Here is a 24163-nt window from a genome sequence, read left to right as displayed (position 1 = left end):
CACGTAGACCGTTGATTAAAAATCATGAAGTTATATATTTTTTTCTTTTTTTATATTTTTCAGGCAAAACGAGGCTACTTTATTTTAAAAATATAAAAAAGTATTTAATTGAAGCCGCATAATTTTTTATCAACGGCTCACGTGCATTGATCCATAGGATTCCCAATAGAGGATCGGCAAGGATCCAAATCCAGTAACTACAAAAGCTTTGTGACTTTTTCTAGTCCTCTTGTCTCCCTCAACTCGTCCTAATAAATCAACTTATTAATCCATACTTTCCTTGACCAGTCCACATGGCTGACTAGACACCACCACAGAAAAGACAAACCACTTCTGCAAAATTGAAATTTGCAACTAGTTTATCTTTATGGCTTTCGACCCTACACTTGACATTCGGAGAATTCAATTCTCAGATTTGAATTCTAAATCGTTTCACGTCACATGTCTGACCATTTCATAGGTAGGAGCTCCATGTATTTGGTCTCACCCAATCACACGATGACACCTTTCAGTGTGGTGCCCTATACGACTGACGCACACAACTCCTCCTACCATCCCCTCCTTGAAGTGAAATCGAGTTATAAAGGCCTAAGACACATCAAATGTGCAGCTTCGTTTGCCTAAATGTAAATGGTATGGGCTAGTTGTGTTCTTTCACAAGGCTGATTGATGGGTTGTCACTTGAGATTTGATGGTTGGACTTAGTTGAACTCATACTAGTGTCCCTCATCCATACATTTTTGTTCTACTTGGCCCATAAAAATGGCATTGGGTTGTTAACGTTGATGGTCTCAAGAAACAAATAAGCCCAACTACCAAAAGTTTACAAGAATTTGGAATAAAATTCAATTGAAACTTAGATGAAAATCGATAGAAGTGGTCTCTGAGATGACTTTTCACATAACTCATCACTTTGATATCTGAGATTTAAAATCTATAGAAGTGATTCATGAGTTTGTCCACTTTCAATCATTTTGGTCATTCCGTGAAAAATCTCCGTTAAATAAGGACCAAAATGACAAAGATACCCTTAATTTTTTCAAATTATTTTGGAGTATTATTTATTAAATTGAGGGTATTTTTATCATTTTGATCCTTATTTAACATAGATTTTTCACGGAAGGATCAAAACGGTTGACGGTGCATAAACTCATGGACAACTTCTATCGGTTTCAAACCTCAGATACCAAAATGAGGAGTTATGCCAATCTCAGTTATCAATTTTGCTAAAATCCCAAAAGAAATTAACCAACATTAACAATCCGAATCAAGCATATGGGAAGATTATATATGTAGCCCAAATGTAACCTCGCAGTTGTTACAATAACATCAACATTAAGTCACAATAGGAATGCGATCATGGATTTTAAGCGGATTCGACCTTTTAAATTGTCAAATATATTTAGCAGATGAATCTGAATTAGTATAATCATGTAACTAAGATGAATTTGACGCTTACTAGCTCTTAATTTTTATTTATTAGGTACTTAGACGTTCATTAGCCCTTAAACTCAATCAGTAACAATTTTGTTTCATTAATTAATTTTTTTTTGTTGTCAAATGTTTCATTAATTAATTAATGCAATATTATTTGAAACAAACTGAAGCCATTGCTTGTTTTTCTCTTGCTAGAAGTTAGACTTTGGCAAACGAGCCATGATTGTCATGTTGTGTCATACTGATTAAATAAACAAATTGTGTCGTATTAAATTTATTATATTAACGAGTTTTTAACAGGTGATCCAATAACCAGCCAACTCATTACCATGTCGTATCGTTTCGTGTCGGGCTAATGAATCAGCAAGAAATTGTCATGCTTAATGTCTAGACCTGACAAACGGATCGTTTACGTGTCATACTGTTATACTAACAGGTGACCTGATAATGACCTGATTCGTTTGATGGGTTCTTAACGTGTTACCCAATAACGACACCTGACTCATTAACGATTTAACCTGAACTAGAAGTAGGTGGCCATACAAATAACGGATAGCACTTGAAGTAGGTGGCCATACAAATGTTGGTAATTAATTAATACAATACTATTTGAACAAAGACAAATTGAACTAAATAATGTTTTTTTGCAGTACACAATTGAATTCAGTGTTCACAACGACCGTGTACGAGCAATGCACCAGATACTCGCCATATGGAGGAGGCCTTACCGTATTTCATTGTCCAAGTCGTAATCGAACTCCCACCGATTCTTTAATTTCAATTTTTCGGTCAGGATGATATAATCATGCCTATAAAAAATAATTTCCGCATACTTATTCTGTTTTTGAAAAATCATGTTTATTTTTGTGTCTATAATTTACTTAATCTAAAGATAAAAATAAAGTGTTTGGATTTCACTTCCTCCTATAGTTACTGTTTTGATGAATATTGTTTTTGGTAAGGAAAATGACATGATAATTAAGGGCCAAGATTAGCCCAACTTGTCCATGGCAATAAGGCAGCTCTTTCTAATTAATTAGCCATAATACTATCATTAGGCCCCTCGCCAATTGTCATTATCGAATAATACGGTGCAATATATAATTATATTATTCTTAATTATAGGCATCAATTTTCCTACTACAGTAGCATAATAAGCTTGAGTGCTAAAGGTTGTGAAAGCTTAATGAAAATTGCTTGGAGGTGACTTTGACCAATACCAAACAAGACTCGTAAGCAGACATCACTGATTAATAATACTAATCATACTTATTAACAAAAATAGAATAGGAGCAGACACGTTTGGTTGCTGAAAGAGTGATCACTCTATGGTTATCACTGTAAATATGGTTTTATTGAAGATTTTTCTAGCCAGTCGTTCGTATGTGCATAATGGTGAAAAAGTTAAGATTCCATCATAAAATCAATTGGCAATAGGGGAAGTAGTTCACTTACTTATAAGTAGATGCAATGTCACTTCTTTCCCCGACGTGAGATCGCTTTCAACACGTCCCCTCATGTGTTACAAATTTTCAAGTTTAACACCCGGACAACAAGAATTGGGTGATGTGGAGCACATGTAGCCTTTGGACTTCAGACATGAGACAACATGCTTTGATACCATGAAGAAGTTAAGGTTTCACCATAAAATCAATTGCTAATATGAAAAATAGCTTAATTACTTATAGGTACAAGGTTCTGTTTTTTATTCGATGTGGAATTCATACTCTTATCAACTGTTAATAACACATATTCTATGATGAAAGAAAGACAATGTTTCGGAGCATACTTCTATCGTTATCGAAAAGAATGTACTTTATTTACTAAGTGTACGTAGTTTAAGAACGAGTACGTTGCTTTCTTTCACTATAATTTTAGCGAGACAGACATCTCCGCCTCCTCTTTGGCCTGCAAATGTCCTAACGGCCACACGTATATGCATATGCATGATTGAAGTAATAGTATGAGCTTCTTGTTATTGCTACTGTTGTTATACATTTGGAAACATTTCATGAAACCCTATATAGTTTCTGTTGTTGCTAGTGAAAGAGTAGGCGACGGAAGCAGAAGAGGGACAAGGGAATAGGAGACGACGGCAAAAGCACAAACAAAGTTGGTTTCACGTACGTTAACATTGTTAGGTTTTAGGGTTCTTTCTTTTCCTTATTTTTAATTCTTTTTAATTGAATAAAAATTCAGAACATTTCAAATGAAGTGGCGATCCACTTAAGATGTCATCTAAAATGGTAGTATTACTCGTTATATATACAACTTGCTACATTAAACTCTTACAATTATCTTAAAAATGAAAACATATGAGATAAATCTATCTTGTGAAAAATAGCTAACGAATCTTACATGAATATATAAGAAAGTGAACTACTCATTCATTATCAATTGATTTTGAAGTATAACCTTAATTTCGTTCGTGGTATCTGAGAAGAATTACACCGAGGTATGAAGCTCATCAACGGCCACAACTACATGTACACGTTGCATGGGATAACATAATACCCTAATTACCCTTGTGCTGTATACGTGCTACCTAATATTGACTTGGGCCAGAAAGGTCAAATGGTTGTTGTTGGGTGCTCAATTTTTTCAAGTGTGTACAAGGCTTAATCAACACTTATGCTCAATACGACTAATATATAATTATACCCACTAATATTATCTTAAATTTGAAAATGTCTAATCCTTTGGAACTTGAGGCCCGCAGGCTCAGAGAGTGGTTGCATAATTGTGTTGATAACAATCCGTTAACAACTCCTATTACTTTCTGAAAATATATATAAAACGTGCCTAGAAAAAAGCATACATTATTTTATGTGTCACACGTATTCTCTTGAGAGAAAACCAATTTAAAAATACTGAGTCCTCTAACTCTAAACCTCATCATGCTGCCCACCCAAATAGAGAGACAAAATGTGTAGTTAAGATGTCCTTCTCTAATCTCCCTTACTGGTTTTATGGATGCCTCAGCATTTCCCACGGCTCTAGACTTTTGAACTCCTCACCGACAAGAGGTTTACACTATGATGATTTAGTTATTAGCACTTAATGATATTGGTGATCCATTGACAATCCTCTTAAACTTGGTTTAGTTTTTATTTGATTTCTTATGAACGGAAATCATTATATTGAAAATTAGTGAGTAAACTTGGTTGTAACTTATAAGCAAACAATCCGTATACAATGTTGATTGAATTTTCTCATGTGCGTTGTTGGCACCTGTGGGCCACACTAGTACTGTTATGCCTGCCATTTTGCGCTTGAGTTTGAATAATTCGTTAATTAGAATAGTTCAAAATGTAATTATGCTTATAATAGGAAAAAAAACACTAAGGTGAGTTGTTGCCTAAATGATTATGTTAATTGCATTTTTTTGTGATATTGATTAATATTCTATATAATAGGTTCACTTCACCAAACCCTATATCTTATTGGGGCTAGATTCGTGACACTACTATTTTTACACAATTTTTAACATACGGTTTCGTGGGGCCAACTTCGTATTGTATTCCAACGGTCTGAACTGTCTATCTTTTAGAACATCATTCATAGATCACCCTTACCAAAATTAGTGAAGAAAATAAACAAATATGGTTATACAAAGAAACTTTGAACCATTAATCAAACGGTCATATGGTTTCAGATTTGGATAGTTTTTTTATAGACATGATCTTTGAGGGAATACCTAAAAGATAGGCGGTTTGCATCGTTGAAATACATTACGAAGTGGGCCACAAAAATTTGTCAAAAGTTGTGTAAAAAAAATAGTGCCACCGATCCATCCCCTATCTTTTTTAGCGTGAAATTTTTTATCTTTTTGGTTTATGAATCTAAATAAAGGAGTTCAAGTAAACCAATTTCAAAGTTACAATTTATCTCAAAATTATAAGCATATTTTCTTCTTTCAAATGCAGGATAAAAGTCATTTTGATGGGGTCGCTTTCATCTTTGCAATTGCACATGCAGTTGAACTTAGGGCTACTAGTAGTGACACACAAGTAATTATGCAACCTAACCACAATATCCTAATTTCTACAGTCGTAGTTGGTTGTTAGCTTTCAATTGAAGCTGGAATCAAGGGCCGGCGGATTATGGCATTACAAATATAAACAAGAATTATGAAACTCTAGCTCATAACAAATATTATGCCAAAAGAAAAAAGGATTTTGTTTCGAGTACAGTCAACCAAGATGTCCTTTTCATATCTAGTTTTTTTTTTTAATTTGGAGAATCTCATAGACTTAGAGAGAGAGAGAACAAAATCGTGGGGGTGCAACAAGTCATAGAAAATTGCACCTCAACCTCCTTCAATTGCTATACAAAATGGCAACCAAGTAAGTCTTTTGCTTCACAATTCACTCAACCTCTCATCACAAGTAACACTACTAGATCTTCTCCGTCTTGTGTGCGAAATGCCATTTCGCATTTCGAGTACATAGAGTGTAGCATTACATTGATCGAAAAGCGAAAATGGCGGTGATGTATGATTCGATACTAGCCCGAAGCTTTAGTAAGCACGAGCAGAAGAAATTGAGATATGGAGCATTCGTTTGCTGCTTGCTCATAGCACTGTGCTTCTGCACTCTGCTGAAACCTAATTTGAATCCTCTACCAGCTTGTATGTACATTCATGCATTTTTTATATATTTTCAGCATTATTTCTATGTTAACTTTATTTTTAGGTGACATATATTAGTTTGTAATTTAATTTTCTGGATCATGTCACAGTGAAGTTGGAGAGATCAGTTGGTGTCAAACAAAAGATATTGGCACTCTGGGAAACAAACAGCACTCAGCAAGTGATAAAAAATGTGCTAGAATTTCCGGAGATAAAAACCGAGGAGTTTGAAAATTTGAGTGATCAAGTGTTAGCAGATTCTGCTGATTTGCAGCAAAATGCAAGCATTCTCACTAGTCCCATTGAAAGCAGCATGTCGGTAGGTGAGGAGACTAAGAGTAAGCACCCTTCCTCCAATACAGCTGGTACAAACATAAAGAAACCATTAACTAACGCGAACATTTTTGCAGTTGTGGAAGTTGTAGAGGAGAATTTGGAGCCACTTTGCAAAACTGAGGAACCAAGAACCGAATACTGTGAGATCATTAACAGGGATGTTCGCGTAGATGCAAACTCTTCCTCAGTTTTTGTTGCTTCATCTTCTCAAATTTGGAACAGGTCCTGGACTATAAGACCTTATGCTCGAAAAGAGGACAAAACTGCGTTGGGCAGTACTCGAGCATGGTCAGTGAAACCAGTACAAACTGGTGCTCAGCTCAATATCCCTCAGTGTACTCGAGATCATAGCGTTCCAGCCATCTTGTTTTCTACTGGAGGATACGTAGGAAACCATTTCCATGAGTTCACTGATGTGGTGATTCCACTGTTTATTACTTCTCGAAAATATGATGGAGAAGTTCAATTTCTTGTTTCAGATATGAAACCATGGTGGATTGCAAAGTACCAAGCAATACTAAAAGGACTGTCCAAGTACGAGATTATCGACATTGACAAAGAAGATGCAGTACATTGCTTCCCAAGCGTAACCGTTGGCCTTAAACGACACGAAAAGGAGCTGAGCATTGATCCTTCAAAGCATTCATATTCCATGAAAGACTTCAGAGAGTTTCTAAGAAACCGTTACTCGTTGAAAAGAGCCAGTGCAATCAGAATCAGAGAAAATCGTCAGCGAAAAAGGCCCCGGCTTCTGATCATCCCAAGAAAGAGAACAAGGTCTTTCACGAACACAGGGGAAATTACGAAAATGGCTAGACGCTTGGGGTTCAAGGTAATCGTCGCAGAAGCTGACATGAACTTGTCTAAATTTGCAGAAGTAGTCAACTCTTGTGATGTGTTAGTGGGAGTTCATGGAGCTGGCCTCACAAACCTTGTCTTCCTTCCAGAAAATGCAATTTTGATTCAAATACTTCCAGTCGGACGGTTCCAATGGCTCGCAACCAACTACTTCGGCAAGCCTTCGGAGGGTATGAATCTCAAGTATTTAGAGTACGAAATAAGCAACGAGGAGAGCACGTTGACACAGCAGTACCCGCTTGATCACCCGGTTTTCACCGATCCTTCATCGATCGGAAAACAGGGTTGGCTAGCGTTCTATTCACTCTATCTGCAAAAACAAAACGTACATCTTAATGTCCAAAGATTTAGACCTACATTGTTAAAAGCTCTTGAGCTTCTGCATCAGTAGAGAGACGTCATTGTTTGATTTCTGGAGGAAACAAGGTCCTCTTGAATATTTATTTCGTTTTGTTTTCGTTTCGTGTACTTTTCGTAGCAAAGAATTCGATGTCATTGATTCATAATCCGCTCTTGTAATTATTTGTTCAGAAATATTGGAAATTAGGGAAAGATTTGCGAAGCTTTTGTAAGCGTCGGTGAACATTTGTTAGAGTTCCTTAGTCCTTATAATCTCTTTTTTCTTCATTTTATTTTGTTTTATTTCAAATTTATTATCTTTAGTCAGTCTTCTAATCTGAAGCAGGACATAGATAGCATAGTTATTATTTAAGGAAAACTAATGAAAATGGCTTGAAAACTTTTAGTTTTAACGAAAAAGACAAAATAAAGGGTAAAGTGAATAGTACTATATTTGACTTTTTAGTATAAAAATGTGGTTTTTCGTTAAAATGAACAGTACCACGGGTTTTTCATTAAAACTTCTTCAGTCAGTCTTCCAATCTGAAGCACGACATAGATAGCATGATTATTATTTAGGAAAACTAATGAAAATGGTTTGAAAACTTTGAGTTTTAACGAAAATGACAAAATAAAAGGTAAAATGAATAGTATTAGGTTTGACTTTTTAATGTAAAAATGTATTTTTTCGTTAAAGTGAATAGTACCGCGAGCTTTTTGTTAAAACTCCCTTATTATTTATCCTCCTTTTGCTTAAGCAACAAAAATTGTGAAATAACTCATTGTTTTAATCAGTTTTGTGGACTACTACAAACGTCATCATAAGACCCATTTTTGTATAAATTTTGTTGCATCATAATTTTAAAAAAAAAATTAGAGGACCGTTTCAATTGAACGCCGAACTAGTATTTTTATTGATTATATTTTGTTTTAAAGTTAAAAAAATGAAATAAAATCCTTTCTAACACAATAAAATGGGCAGCCAGCTTTCAATGTGTAATATTTTTCTTACCGTGGGAGCAAACTAATAGTTTTTTAATCGATTTTAAGAATTTTTTACAAAATCTGTTTTTATGGAACTTTCACCCCACCATATATATCACGGAACTCCATATTTTAGCCATGCTTGTGTTTTTTATTGGGTTTTTATTTATTTATTTATTTTTTTGTTTGTTTGTGTGTTTAAGCTTAAAAATTCAAGAAAACTAGTATTGTTAATCAACAAATGGTAAGAACTTAAAAATCACATTTTCCATTAAAACTCGAAGCAATAACTCATTGTTTTAATCAGTTTTGCAAATTTATACAGAGTAAAAGTGATCATTAAACCTATTTTTGTAGAACATTTGCCGCACCTCAAGCCTCTTAAAAATGGTGAAGGACATTTCAAAGACGTTTTGATCGACAGAACTCAGTTCTGGATATGTTCTTGGGCCGCTAGTATTTTCCATATGCAGAAAACTGAGAAGATTGCAAACCAGCCACAAGAAAAACAGATGCAAACTACACCGATTTTTTTTCTTTCTTTTTTTGAAAAGAGTACGATATTCATTAAGATAAGAAGACTTACGTATAAAAAGAGAGAATATGGTGCATAAATGGGTCTCGATAAAAACCTTACCGGGGCTACACTAATTGTATCACTCTTTTCGTTCACTTGAGATTTTAACTTGCCCAAGCCCAAGTCGAGTTTTTCATACAAGGGGGGATGGTGGGGATCCTGCAAGATTTTTCATTTAATTACTACGAGTATCTCGAGATTTTTTAAGTTGATTCGTTGTTTCCGGTTGAGATATGAGCGTTCAATGACTGCTACGTTAGGATGCCTTCCATATTTACTGTGTCTCGATTCGTTTCTGTTATATAAGGGATTTTAGATATGCTGTTATCTGAATTTACTTATCTCCCTTTTTAGTTTGGATTAGTTAGCTTTCATGAACATGCCTATAAAATCAGGTTTTCGACAGAACTGCTTGTATTTGAATTGACCATAACGTTGTAATTTAGCGTCCCTCTTCGTATTTGAGCTTCGATCTCCTCCTACATCAGATTATCTTTTTCATCAAAGTTTAAGGCATGCTTATGCAAATGGGATTTTAGCATTTTCAATAGAGTGTATAATTATATCAAAGTTGAGCGAAAAATGAAGCCCGATTCGATACTTGCCAGAAACGTTTTTCGCCTTCAGCAGAAGAGGTTCCGATATGGAGCATTTGCGACACTCTTACTTATAGCAGTATATTTTAGTGCAGTTCTCAAACCTAGTTTGAATCTATCAGCTTGTATGTAGATTATGTAGATTAGCCTACTCTTTCTACCTTGCGTTGCAAGAAAGTTGGAATGAGAACGCACTAACATGATATGTTTGGTGTGTAACTCTCGTTTACTCGCAGTGAAATTGCAGATGTCAGTGGGTCTTGGTTGGGACGTGCTGCAAGTCCAACAAACAAACAGCTCTCAGCAAGTAATCGAAAGTGAGCAGCTTAATCAGAAGATAAGAGCGGAGGAATTGAAAAATGCAAGTCTTCAAGGAGAGGATTCTGGTGTACAGAAAAGTGCAAGCAATCCCACTATTCTCATTGCTCGAAATGGTTCAGAATCAGAGACAAACAGTAAGAACATAACATGATTATTTTGTACTAACTGCCGAAGGGATTGAAGTTAATTAGGTTGATGATCCAAGAAAATTCACCTTAGACAATTTAAATTCATCTTGCAGTTTCAGAAGTGACGAAGAATTTGGAGCCAATTTGTGATGTTTTGCAGCCAAGAACTGATGTTTGTGAGATCAGCATGGATGTTCATGTTGATGGTAATTTGTCTTCGGTTTTCGTTGTTTCATCTCAAGCGGACATGCTGGCAGGGAATAGCTCCTGGACGATAAGGCCGTATGCTCGAAAAGAAGATAAACAGGCGCTGAATCATGTTCGAGAGTGGTCAGTGAAACGAGTGTCTGATGCTCAGCAGGAAATCCTTCAATGCACCAGAAATCATAGTGTTCCAGCCGTCTTATTTTCAACCGGAGGATATACAGGAAACCATTTCCATGAATTCACAGACATGGTCATTCCGCTGTATATTACTTCTCGAAAATATGATGGGGAAGTTCAGTTTCTGATTACGGATAAAAGAAGCAGGTGGATCGAAAAGTACCAATCAATACTAAAAGGGCTGTCCAAGTATGAGATTATTGACATTGACAAGGAAGATGCAGTGCATTGCTTCCCAAGCGTAACGGTTGGACTTAAAAGACATCCAAAGGATCTGAGCATTGATCCTTCGAAACATTCATATTCGATTACTGACTTCCGAGCATTCTTAAGAAAAACTTACTCACTAAAGAAGGCCAATGCAATCAGAATCAGAGGTGGTGGCCGGCATAAAATGCCCCGGCTTCTCATCATATCGAGAAGGAGCACAAGGTGTTTCATGAATCCGAGACAAATTACTAAGATGGCTAGAAGCTTGGGATACAAGGTAACTGTTATGGAGGCTGACAGGAACATGTCAAGAACTGCAGAAGTTGTGAACTCTTGTGATGTGTTAATGGGGGTTCACGGAGCTGCCCTCACAAACATTCTGTTCCTCCCTGAAAATGCAGTTCTTATCCAAATACTTCCGCTCGGAGGGTTCGAATGGCTTGCAACAAACTACTTCGGAGAGCCATCGAGGGATATGAAGATCAAGTATTTGGAATACAAGATCAGCAGAAGCGAGAGCACGCTGAAAATCGACCCGAATAAGAATCGAATACGAGGATGGCAAGCATTCAAGTCAACTTTTCTGAATGCACAAAATGTAACCCTTAACGTCAAAAGGATTAGAACCACTTTGAAAAAAGCCCTTGGACTTCTGCATCAGATTCAGTAAGCCCTTGTTTAGTTTCGAGAGGCAGCAGAGGCCTCTGCATACTATTACAATTATTTCCTTGCTTCTTTTCCGTACTCTATTTGTGAAAATCGATCATAGTATTCAATGCCGTTTAGTTAAAAAATCGCTTTTTTTTAATTTATTTTTTTATTGCTTCTGACAAAGCGATATTCTAAAGGAAGTTTTAACGAAAAGCCCACAGTACTGTTTATTTTAACGAAAAACCATATTTTTACACTAAAAACTCAAACCTAATACTATTCACTTTACCCTTTATTTTGCCATTTTCGTTAAAACTCAAAGTTTTCAAGCCATTTTCATTAATAAGCAGGAAGGGTGAAACTTGACGGGGGATCCGAACTTGAATGTCTCGGCCCACCGGCCTAACAATTGCCATTGCTAGTAAAGAGTTTATGGTGGTGATCAACCAAACACAACCTATCATGTTTCGCACAACATCTAGAATCCGAAATGTAAATTTCTATATCATTTATAACACCGCAAGGACAGTGTTCAACGAGTTCGATGGTATTACCAGCCACAGGGAGGCCAAACCTGACCAGCCAAGCTACAAGTTCTAGCGCAGGCACGAGGCAAACTCCGCCATGCTGTGTGTCTAAAATTAAAACAATAAGCTGTTGCTTTACCGATGCAACTCTAAGACTGCGCTCTACCGACATGAATATATACAGGATGCAGCTCCTTGACCCAGCAGTAGCCACGGGTCAGTGTGATCCATTAGCTGATGTAAAAAGAAGTGTAGAATAATCTGCTACTTCGACAGAACAAGGTACATTCTTCATACCCCATGAAGAGTGTGCCTCATCACCCGTTTCCAAAAATATGGGCGCATCTGCCGATAAAGAATGTTCTATATCACCCCCTTTCCAAATATGGATCTTCAAACGCCGTAACTGATCACAGATTCTACAGAATGTAGCTTCTATTCTGAAGGTAGATCAACGGCCTGGAAGATTGATGTTCAATATTTATTCATCCTAACCTTTCAAGTTGGACTAGCCTCGGGCAGCTCTTTGCCGCTGATTGTGCTTTTGATTGTATGCTTCCCTCCATTTATGACGAGCAACCCTTAACCCCACTTGGCACTATCAAATGAGGTCCTTTTCTGGCTTGTCTTTCTACTTTTCTTAAGAAGCATCGACATATGGTCAATATCTGTGGACGAAGAATGGTTTTCTCCCTTCAACCAGAGTACAGCTTCTGCAGCTGCATCTTTCTCTGCTTCTTTCTTACTATTGCAAGGCTTCCCTACAAAGTTCAACCCATTGAAGATCACTGTGGAACGGAACTGGTTGTTTTTCAATGGTTTTGTTTTGTAGGTGGGTATATCATGCCCGGCCCTGGTGAGCAATGTTTGCAGGTGATTTTTGTAATTATTGTTCTCCGCAACTTTCTTCGTGGTGCCTTTTAAGTTTGGTAACTTCTCTTGTGTTGCCTTCATTGAGGGCACTGGCACCTTGCGACCAAATACAAATCTACCCTCACATTGATCCTCTGAGACCAGTAATCTTAGAGCCGATAGGAGGTTTGTATGTGATTGCATATCCAATTTGGGATTCAGGAGCTGCTTGCAAAGAATGCATCCCCATGTTAGCATTTTAGCAACAAACTGAGTGATTGTTCGTGTGTACATGCGAGAAAGTGAGAGAGAGACAAGGGGAGAGACAGAGAGAGAGTAGGTCTAGATTCAAGTGATAAATTTAAGAGCCGTGACAAATACAAACCTTATTATGAATCAGTTCATCAAGCTCCTTCTTTAAGCAAAGATATGTATCTGCTAATGTGGGATTCATGAAAAACTCCAAGTATCCTCCCAACATCTTCAAGTGCCCATTCTACCAAAAGCAAGCAGGAGTATTTACTACTTTTTCGTCAAGAACACACAAAAAGTTACCAATCATATTCATATCCAAGATCAATAAACTTACCAGGCCACCCATGGAAATGTTGCCCCCGAACAAAAGGAGCACAGAATCAGATATACCAGTTGAATCCCGGAGAAAAACCGAATTCACTTTCACCTTTTCGTTGAAGACTAGCCATGGATATGGAATTTTGGGTATGCTTCCGTTGACAGAACTCTAATAGATCGATCATAAACAATAGAACAGAAAATGGGTCATCATACGCAATTAGAACAGGAAACTTTAAGCAATACAACAAGGAAACATGAATTCAACCAAAATAAGAAACTAACCGAGTATAGCATCACTTGTCCATCTTCCTGTGTTTTAAGCATAATCGACTTCTCTTTGTTCTGTAGAACGTGTCACAACAAATACAATAGATGAGAAAAGACAAGCCATCCACAAGCAAAACAGATGCAAACAAAATCAGAGGCCAGTCATTCAGAAATTCAACTTAATCTGAAGAATCATGACCCCTTTATCACAGTTTTTTGTAAACTTAACATATCTATTGGAGTATCGAGTCGATTCAACTAAATGTGAAGATTACAACACCCTCTATCACTCTGTTTTACTCACTTGAGCATATCAATCTTTTATTTGCATATTGTACACAGTGTAAAAGAGGCTATTCCCACAAACATAACAGTTTCTTTTCATGTGATAAAAGAAAATTAGAACATGAAAAATATACAAACATTATAAGAAATGCATAAGAACTTACCACGACAGAGCATATTCCAGGAAATAATCCAGCACAGATGACCGCTCGGACAAGATGCTCATCATGGCTCCATGTATTGCAGCTTTCTGTATTATGGTCAGCCAGACCTGCATCCTTGAGCAAAAAGAAGAACTGCTTCCGAAGAGAGTCAATGGCTTTCAGAGTTTGTACAGAAAGAAAGTTTCTCCAGCAGTACTCATAGCCAGATTGTGTTCTTTCAGCACTTCTCCAACCATCATAAGCTCGGACAAGAGCAAGATGATCACTGTTATCATGAGCAGAGAACTGTGCTTTTGCGGACTCTGCAAGCTACACAAGTTGAAAATGACATGGTTACTACTACTGAACCTATGCTTGTCAGTTTCCCAGGAAAAAAAAAAAAAACAGGAAGAGAACTGTGCTTAGGGAAAAAGACTAAATAACTGATCGCTGTCAACTTCTTCGCATATCGAAAAGTATAAAAGTCGACTTACTCAACTACAAGTATTAAGTCGGGGAAAATATCAGTTTCTAATGACAAAGGAATATGATGGCGTGCAGGGGACGGGAGACACCATTATAATATGCAACAGAAAAGTGTAACAGAAACACTATATCATACTTACATCCTTCCTGTCATGCGGCATAAGGAATGGGTCTCTCATACTAAGGCCTGCGACAACAGTCATTACTGGATCCAAACAGTTGAAAATAGACCCCAATATGAGCATTTTTCCAAGTTTAGGCTCAACGGGAAGCACTGACAGGTGACGTCCTGCATAGCATAAAATCACCAGTTAATCTTTCTGACTTGCAAACAAATCAACACACAACTTAAAACAGCTTTGATAATCATTCATCACCTAACACTGTCAGATCCTCATAATCATCTAAAGCCCCAATGATCTTTAAATACTCAACAGCATTTTGAACCTACAAAACAAAACAAAACAAAATTGTGAGGACTGATACGAAGATATGCATAGATCACACTGTTAAGAATAATTATACCTTAGTTCACACATTTTTTTGCCAAATATCTTACTTCACATGTTAAATTTAGAGATCGTTGCATTACAAGACTATCACCTCCCATGCAAGTATTATAAAGAATAATCGGAGTACTCGCATAGAAATTTACCGACAGAGGTTCCGGCGGCTGCAAGGCCTTAGATAGGAACTCTGAAATACTTCCAAGTTGTAGACTTTTGATTTGTAAACATAATGATTGCAATGGAGTCCTCAAAAGTTCAGGCAACTGATAATCAGCAAAGGCATCATATACACATCTGGGGTAGAGATGGTAACACTCGCCAGGTTGAACACGACCAGCTCTGCCTCTTCTCTGCAGATTAAAGGCATCAAATTAATATTGTAAACGAATGTATTAAATCTCCGTGTAAGAGGGCAACTTGAGTAAAAATTTGAGTACCACAAAACAAAAATAATTGCACAGTTTAATTAAGAAGCATTACAGTCGGTACAAACTCATGCATTGCAACATATCAGAATATCCAACCATGAACTAGAGAAATAATCAAATTGATACAGAAACTGTCAGACTGTCTTACTTGCCGAGAAGCAGCCTTTGAAATCCAGGAAGGAAGCAAACAGGGAGTGTTATTTAGTGCATCATATGATGTCTCTTTCGCCTTTCCACAATCAACAACAAAAACTACATCATTGATAGTGATACTAGTCTCAGCCATGTTTGTAGCTAGAACTATTTTCCGAACACCATCTTCTGGCTTATCAAATATCAATTTCTGTTTACAAAAAACAACAAAAAATTAATTAATAAAATATAAAGCCAGTCCTTGAACTACAAGAAGAAGAATAACAACCCAAAAATAATAGAGTTCCATTTAAATTTTCTGAATGATAGCATCAAAAGATTCATTGAACAAATATGAAGCTGTAAGGAATTATTGGTTTACTCCTCAGTACAAGAATCCTCAGAGAATCGAGAAAGTCAAAACGCTCTTTCTCTAGTGTTTTTCCATCACCAGACCATAGTAATATCTGTATGCAACAAAAATTACATAAAAAAGAACAGTGACATCACCTGCTCAGAGCTAGGCATGGAACCATGACATGCCAGCAGTAGGACCCTGCTAGGATCTCCTAATAGGGGATGAGCTTGGAGTTGATCCTTCAAGGAGTTTATGTCATCCCAACCCGTCATAAAAACTAAAATTGCGCCAGGCCGTTCTTTCCTGACTATGTGTAAAAGAAGACTCTCAATGAGGTTAAAACCAATAGAGTCAGGATTCCAACAGGACAGAGACTCCTGAGTCCTTGGACTATACTCCCTAAAGTCGGCAGCTTCAAGTACATCCTGTTCAAAAGGGCCAAAAAGAATTAAATACAACCAAGGGATTGAGATGAAACTAAATAAGACACAAATTTTCTATACCTCTACGGCAGAAGCAATTTGGCTCTTCCTCTTTTTTAAACCTTGAGCTTGTTTCTGCATTTTCCACGACTTTTCATGACCATAATCATCAATCTGATTATATTGATTTAACCGATACCCAGTCATTTCTAGAATGTTCTCCAGAAAATGTGTTCGGACTGGGTAAGTAAACCCCTGTAAATAGAGCAATGCCCAACACCCAAATCAAATATGAGTTCAGTATACCTTATGCTGAGAAAATGACATCTCTACCAATGGATAAAGAAATAAGATAAAAACGTAATCGTGAACAAATGTAGCTGAATCAAAAGTGGATTTACAGAAGGAATCGGGAAATACTTTGTAATTGCAAGACAAATGGCCCCCGGAATCACCTAAGATCATGCTATATTGACATAAATGCACAATAAAGAGCATAGATTGCTAGATGACATTTTGGGTACATGGAACAGATAACTAAAAGAAACAAAAGTTAATTAAAAAGCCATAAAAAATAAGACCTAGTTCCCTGAACTTACGGGAATATGGATCGTTGGAGCACGACCAAAGTAGGAGGAGAAAAGCTCAGCATTTAGGGTGGCACTCATCAAAATCAACCTCAACTCTGGCCGGCGAGGGAGAAGTTCTTTCAGAACAATAAGTAGAAAATCTGAAATAAATGCAAGGCTATGCTTAACACCACATTAGAATACCAATCAGCAAATTTACTTTCCAAAATTGAAAATTACCTTCATTCATTCCCCGTTCATGAATCTCGTCAACAATGACGTGTGTAACACCTCTCAACTTTCTGTCAACAAGTAATCTCCTTAATAATATGCCTGTGGTGCAAAAAAGAAGCCGGGTGTCCCGCCCTTTCATCCATTCAAGCCTAACTTTGTAACCAACCTATTACCATAGGGAGAGATTTAAGTTCAAATCAGCTAGAAACAAAGATAAATGATTAACAACCAAGTGAAATAAAACAAGGGAGGAAATAAATTAAGCCTAACATTTTGAAGATAAATCTACGTCACCAAAAAAGTAACTTACAGATTCCCCCAGACTCTCCCCTCGTTCCGCAGCTACTCTTTCAGAAACAGCCATGGCAGATATCCGTCTAGGCTGGGTACAAATAATACTGCAGGAAGCTCCGCGATCAGCTTCAATCTCAGATTCTAAAATGTACTGAGGAAGTTGTGTAGTTTTACCACAACCTGTTTCGCCGGAGACAACTACGACCTGCTCAACATAAATTTGAAGAAAAAAAAACTTAACTATGCTGGCGAGCAAAAGCAATCGTCCGTAACCAATTATAGAAATAATAAATTATAACTCACCTGATTTTCTGATACAGCTTTTAACAGTGCATCTTTCTCCTTATATGCAGGCAGACTTTTACGAAGCTCAAGCATCTTTTGACCTTCTGGCGATTCCTGTATAGGACTTGACATGTCAATATGAATGTTTTTATAAGTCTACAAATCTACTATAAAGCTACATGAAGATGAACAAAAGCTGCATCACAAAGTCAAACTGTAAAAAGACACAGAAGAACAAAAATAGACACAATGCATTGTTTCCTACATCAATTAATAATAACTAACAAAAAGAAAAAAGGATCAACTTCCAGCCTGAATAAAGGTTACAAAAAGAAAGGAAAAATAACCTGCCAATGTCGTTGCCTATTATGCAGTTGCAAGCTTTTCCGCTGAAGAATTTTCTCCATGGCATCTGTATTCTGTATCAAGGGCTCCTGCTGCTCATAATGACCTCCATCATTAGTAATGCTTCTATTACTGTTTGATCTTGACAAGGAAAAGTCTGACAAATTTCCTTGGCTCATTGGCTTTTGAGATAGGTAGGCTTTGAGATGAGCATCTACTTCTCTATGAAGTCCAAAAGGTAAGACAACCTATACACGGTTCAAAAAGTTTAGAGCAATACATTGGATCAAAAACCTTGTAACTTCAAATAACATGTACACCAAGATTAATTAACTAATTCAGGCCCCACATCATACACTACAGAGCAATTGTTTCACAATTTTCAAAGGAAAGAAGGTCATCCATTTCTTTCCATGCATGATTTAAACTAAGTTGAGCATAAACATATAAGAAAGTACCTCTCTTTGTGGCCGCTTATCATCAAGATCAGGTCTGTAATTGGGCTGAGGAACTTTGCTAAATACTACAACTCTAGAATATTGACGGCTGCTTGAGAAAATCAAGGATCAGAACAACATACAAAAATGGGCACAGAATAACTGTACATTTGCGAAACTGACATACCTATACAAACCCATCCTGCTTGCCAGTGCTGAAAGATGATCAAAATCGCGTCTATCCTTTTTTTCCCTGGACACCAATTCTTGCTCGTCTTTGTTGCGAAGAAGCATGGTTAACTTCCATCTCCATTCATCAATGTTATCAAGGGTCGAACCACCCTAAGCATATATTAACAAGTAAAAGTCACAACCTTTACATTTAAGCAGAATGATAAGAAAATAACAGGTTTCAGCTCTGCTTAAAAAAAGTGCTACTTCATCGGTTGTTATTTCAAAGTCCGAAAAAGTTTGATGCTTCAAAACCATGTACTGATATCTAAGCTCTACGGTCTAGCCTACGTGCTTGTTTGGACAGCATCATGGGAATTCAAATCCACTTTCATTGGCAGCTACATTGCATTTCGACTTCAGAAATCGATAAACTATGAGTTAAAAATGAAATCTTCATTTCCTAGAGCAATTAAAAGCAACTCAACCAAGGTTCCCAATTCAAGTAATCAACATTTTTAACAAAACGGGCAGAGCAGAACTAACCTTTTGGCGCTGAGACGACCCCAATTCGGCATCGGACTCCTCACTCGCGGAGGCGTCCTGGTACGCAAACCGCCCATAGCTTAAATTCTGCTGGTAAAACGGCACCGCCGAACTCCTCAGCTGCTGCCTCTGCTTCCAATCCAGCTCCGCCGCCCGAGACGATGCCTGGCACGTGACGTCCCCCGCGTACCGGGGCAGATAATAGCACGCATTCCAATTCCGGGCCGGAGCAAGGCAGAGCGAGTGGTGGTACCGGCTGTTCATCATGGAGCATCGCAGTAGCAGCGACGGCCTTATCAAAGCTACGTGGTGGCGGTGGCGGTGGTGGTGGTGGGTTCCGCGTAGAGAGACGAGAACGGGGGTGGTGGAAGTGGTGGAGTGTTTGAGGGACATGGTGGTGGTTCGGAATATATAGCACTGGAAGAGGGCGGAGTACGGCATGGTTGAGGGTTGGGGTATGTGAGAGATGCGGTTATGGTGGTTGTGGGGTTTTGTCAGTTGGAGCAGCTAGGGAGGGGAGGGCGCCATTTTTGCAGGGATTAGGGTTTTTGACTGGTGACGATGTGGGCGGGGGTTTGTGTTGGTTGGAGAGAAGCGGCGCTCATGACTCTGGAGCTGGACTCTGTTTTTTCTTTTGTCTATTAAAAGAATAAATAACTAAATAAATAATATTACAGTCCAGCCCTCCAAAATAAAATAAAAATTAAATATTTTTTTTTCCTTCACATGTTTCCGATTTGAACTTCATGGTGCATTGTGCGATAATAAATTATTTGATTTTTTTATTTAAAATTAAATACATATAATGTTTGATGAAAACTAACCGTACGATATACGATATATAGTTAGGATGTATAAATCTTTAATATCCCCACAAAATAGATCCGAGGAAGATTCACTTCCGTTTCAGACTACTAATATAATCATTTATCAGTTTAGAATGCGAATCTAAATATGTTCTTCACGTCTAATATGGGTGGCATTAATATGAATGAACCAATCTAATCACACTTAAATGTTTCAATTCGATATGCGGATATGAGTTTTAGTAAAAACCTATTTAAATTGAAGCGGACAGACTACCTGTTTATTTATTTTTATTTTATTTTAGTATTATTAAGGGGAACAGGAGAACTTGAAATTATCATAATAATGTTGGATAGGGGAAGAATAAGTTTCGAACATGAGACGTATGAGTAAAAATTCGACATTTTATCCACTAAGATATGAGACCGTATGCAAAACTATTTTAGTTTACATGTTTATTGTTTTTACTGGCTAATAACTCAATAAAAATGTTAAATTTTAAAATGAAATTGTGAGTTATTGCAATTTGACTTATGTATATTAGTTAAATTTGATTAACATAACGAGGATTAAAACAAAATGCCTTACAAATACCAGCACAACTAATTATAAAATACAAAGTCTTCAAGAAAAATAATTTACATTAGCCTTCGTCACCTTCACAATAATGAAACCAAGTAACCACATCGAAGAATAATTTAATTTGATTCGTTTTCTCAATAATTTTTGTTAAAACCGAATCAAATCAAATTAATTTGAATGTAATTTCATAATGAAAAGCGATTAAATTCGAACCGTACCCATACCCAACCCAAATACTCCCTCCCAAGTTCCCAACAAGGAAATTTTTAATTATAACAGAAACATAAGTGGTATACAACGTGTTTTAATAGAAGTGGTTGGAGATTTCATTTGTTAAGTTATTAATTTTTTAACACACATATCCAACCATTTGTACAGTAACATGTAGTGTACCACCGTGTACCGGTCATATTGAAATATCTCTCCCCCAACATCCCCAACAAGGTCATTTTCGTCTAATTACTAGATCCCTCCTCTCTCTCCCTCTCTCTCTCTCTCATAACCTAAAACCCAACTCCCTCTACTTCTCACTCACTCTAGGGTTTCCATTCTCTCTCTACCATTTCAAAAATTGGAACTCAGAAAAACCCTTTTTCCTTCGCAAGTTAGCGACTTTTACCCCGATACCCTCCACCGCACTCTGAAATTTCAGTTAGGGTTAGGGTTCCGCCGATCCCAGCATCCATGGCTTCCCCGGCAGTCATCTCCCAACCGCGCTCCTCCAAGACCGAGTCTTATGTCGATAACAAGCGCAAGGAGGACGTCCGCCAGGCCAACATCACCGCCGCTCGCGCAGTCGCCGATGCCGTCCGAACCAGCCTGGGACCCAAGGGCATGGACAAGATGATCTCCACCGCCAACGGCGAGGTTATCATCACCAACGACGGCGCCACGATTCTTAACAAGATGGAGGTCCTCCAACCGGCCGCCAAGATGCTTGTCGAGCTTTCCAAGTCCCAGGACGCAGCCGCCGGTGACGGCACCACTACCGTCGTCGTCATTGCCGGCGCTCTCCTGAAACAGTGCCAGGTCCTTCTGTCCCACGGCATTCACCCGACTGTGATCTCCGACTCTCTCTATAAGGCCTCCACCAAAGCCGTCGACGTCTTGACCGCCATGGCCGTCCCCGTCGAGCTCACGGACCGTGATTCGCTTGTCAAGTCTGCAAGCACATCGCTCAACAGCAAGGTGGTGAGCCAGTACTCGACTCTGCTCGCGCCGATGGCCGTGGACGCTGTGCTCTCCGTGGTGGACCCCGCGAAGCCAGAGGTGGTGGACCTGAGGGATATCAGGATCGTGAAGAAGCTTGGAGGAACCGTGGACGATACTGAGACGGTGAAGGGACTTGTTTTCGATAAGAAGGCGAGCCACGCTGCTGGTGGGCCGACAAGGATGGAGAACGCCAAGATTGCTGTGATTCAGTTCCAGATTTCGCCTCCAAAAACCGATATCGAGCAGAGCATTGTCGTCTCGGATTATACTCAGATGGATAGGATTTTGAAGGAAGAGAGGAATTACATTCTGGGTATGATTAAGAAGATCAAGGCGACCGGTTGCAACGTTTTGCTGATTCAGAAGAGTATTCTGAGAGATGCAGTTACTGATTTGTCCTTGCATTACTTGGCGAAAGCGAAGATCTTGGTGATCAAGGATGTGGAGAGAGATGAGATTGAGTTCATCACCAAGACTCTGAATTGCTTGCCCATTGCGAATATCGAGCATTTCCGGGCAGAGAAATTGGGTTATGCTGATCTGGTTGAGGAGGTTTCACTTGGTGATGGGAAGATTGTGAAGATAACGGGGATTCAAAACATGGGTCGGACCACCACTGTGCTGGTTCGCGGGTCAAACCAGCTGGTGCTAGATGAGGCGGAGCGGAGCCTGCACGATGCTCTGTGTGTGGTGAGGTGTTTGGTGAGCAAAAGGTTTTTGATTGCAGGTGGCGGTGCGCCAGAGATTGAGCTGTCGAGGCAGTTGGGGGCGTGGGCTAAGGTGCTGCAGGGGATGGAGGGTTATTGTGTGAAGTCGTTTGCTGAGGCGCTCGAGGTTGTTCCCTATACGCTGGCTGAGAATGCCGGGTTGAACCCAATTTCAATTGTGACTGAGCTGAGGAACCGGCACGCACAGGGAGAGATCAACACCGGGATTAATGTGAGGAAGGGGCAGATTACCAACATCTTGGAGGAGAATGTGGTGCAGCCATTGCTCGTCAGCACAAGTGCCATCACTCTGGCTGCCGAGTGTGTGCGGATGATTTTGAAGATCGATGACATAGTTACAGTAAGATAGATTTGGATACATGATATTTTATCTGTTGCTCATTCGAGGCGGATTTCTGTTCCGAATTTTGGTACTGGTTCTGGATGTTTACTTTGGATTTGAACTTTGTTTTCGTGTTTGTTAGCGGATGTTATGTAACCTACCTTTGCCCGTTTACATTCATCGAATCTGTTTGTTGTGTTAAGGTTTTCGTGCCAATATCGAGTTCCTGCGCACAAATTAGACTCTAATTTATTGAATTTCATTGTGCATTGCTCTGTGATTTGCCTCCCGTGATTTTTTGTTCATTTCTTGCGTTTGATATAAGTTTTCGTGTTTGAGTTTGCTTGGACATAATTCAAAATGTCGAGTAGAGTTTGAGTTTCTCCGTTTTGGCGTCACGAGGGTGGAGTTTTGATTGAGGTGTGTGAGTCAGTTGATGGATTGTCTTGCATCACTTTCATTCCGCCTCATCCTCCTGCAACACAAAATTATAACCTCTCCATCTCCTTCTTCCTCCTTGTTTCCATCCGAGAGCATTTTTGCTCCCTTTCCGTCCCGTCCCATCCCGTCTGCATACCAAATGATACTTAAGGTACCGTTTGGTACGTGGGACGGGATGGAACGGAGCGGGACGAGATGTTCCGTCTTACGTTTGTTGCGCCTAAAACACGGGACGAATTTTGGATGAATTTTCGTTTCACCTCATTCCCCTGGACGACTCGTTCCATATCCGTGGGACACAAAATTATAATTTTTTCATCTCCTTCTCCCTCCTTGTTTCCATCCGATAGCATCTTTGCTCCATTTTCGTTCCGTCTCATCCTGTCCTTGTTTCCAGCCGAGAGCATCTTTGCTCCCTTTTCATTCCGTCTCATTCCGTTCTGTCTCGTCTGCATACCAAATGATACCTTACACCTCTGTCTATTGCCCGAGGGTGCGCGGGATCGGATAATCTGAACCGTTTTTTCTTACTGCATTTATAAGATGCCCTTCCCTCTCGCTTTTACCCTTGTTGTTAACTTTTTCGGGTTCTAAGCACAAGAATTCATTCCATCGCATTGGTTCAGTTCCTCTGCCGATTTCATATTCCAGTTCGCAAAAACAGTCTCTGCAACGACCGCTGTAACCGGGAACTAAATCAAACCGAAGAATGTAAATGATGCGAGCAAGAGTTTGCAGGATACCTGTGTCGAGG

General features: G+C 38.6%; 4 protein-coding genes across 5 annotated transcripts; 3 read left to right on the top strand and 1 right to left on the bottom strand.

The window, feature by feature from the left end:
* The first annotated feature begins 5659 nt into the window (after positions 1-5659).
* On the top strand, positions 5660-7823 carry LOC126625234 (beta-1,2-xylosyltransferase XYXT1-like). 2 transcript variants are annotated; one of them, XM_050294319.1, is made up of 3 exons: positions 5660-6067; positions 6178-6390; positions 6478-7823. In XM_050294319.1, exons 1-3 carry the CDS (start codon positions 5920-5922, stop codon positions 7650-7652), a joined length of 1536 nt encoding a protein of 511 aa, XP_050150276.1. In that variant the 5' UTR covers positions 5660-5919; the 3' UTR covers positions 7653-7823. The 2 variants fall into 2 exon arrangements, with proteins under 2 accessions (XP_050150276.1, XP_050150275.1); XM_050294318.1 differs by having other exon boundaries at positions 5664-6067; positions 6178-6405.
* Positions 7824-9743: 1920 nt separating this feature from the next.
* On the top strand, positions 9744-11470 carry LOC126625645 (beta-1,2-xylosyltransferase XYXT1-like). The gene is made up of 3 exons (XM_050294676.1): positions 9744-9882; positions 9994-10212; positions 10320-11470. The coding sequence occupies exons 1-3, from the start codon at positions 9744-9746 to the stop codon at positions 11468-11470; spliced, it is 1509 nt and encodes a 502-aa protein (XP_050150633.1).
* Positions 11471-11930: 460 nt separating this feature from the next.
* On the bottom strand, positions 11931-19943 carry LOC126626676 (DExH-box ATP-dependent RNA helicase DExH3-like). Its single transcript, XM_050296048.1, has 19 exons — positions 19318-19943; positions 18788-18942; positions 18622-18709; positions 18166-18411; positions 17837-17932; positions 17550-17738; positions 17246-17405; positions 17036-17166; positions 16518-16691; positions 16167-16439; positions 15673-15867; positions 15243-15446; positions 14965-15034; positions 14728-14876; positions 14123-14431; positions 13689-13748; positions 13420-13572; positions 13216-13326; positions 11931-13055 (listed from the first exon to the last, which is right to left on the bottom strand). Exons 1-19 carry the CDS (start codon positions 19756-19758, stop codon positions 12561-12563), a joined length of 3699 nt encoding a protein of 1232 aa, XP_050152005.1. The 5' UTR covers positions 19759-19943; the 3' UTR covers positions 11931-12560.
* Positions 19944-21185: 1242 nt separating this feature from the next.
* Positions 21186-23170, top strand: LOC126626045 (T-complex protein 1 subunit delta). Its single transcript, XM_050295222.1, has one exon. The coding sequence runs from the start codon at positions 21391-21393 to the stop codon at positions 22993-22995; it is 1605 nt and encodes a 534-aa protein (XP_050151179.1). The 5' UTR covers positions 21186-21390; the 3' UTR covers positions 22996-23170.
* The last annotated feature ends 993 nt before the right edge of the window (positions 23171-24163 follow it).

Source organism: Malus sylvestris, chromosome 6 (genome assembly GCF_916048215.2).
Source record: "Malus sylvestris chromosome 6, drMalSylv7.2, whole genome shotgun sequence".
Taxonomy (NCBI): Eukaryota; Viridiplantae; Streptophyta; class Magnoliopsida; order Rosales; family Rosaceae; genus Malus; species Malus sylvestris.
The sequence above is the reverse complement of the archived record's forward strand: the minus strand, read 5'-3'. Positions and strand labels throughout refer to the sequence as shown.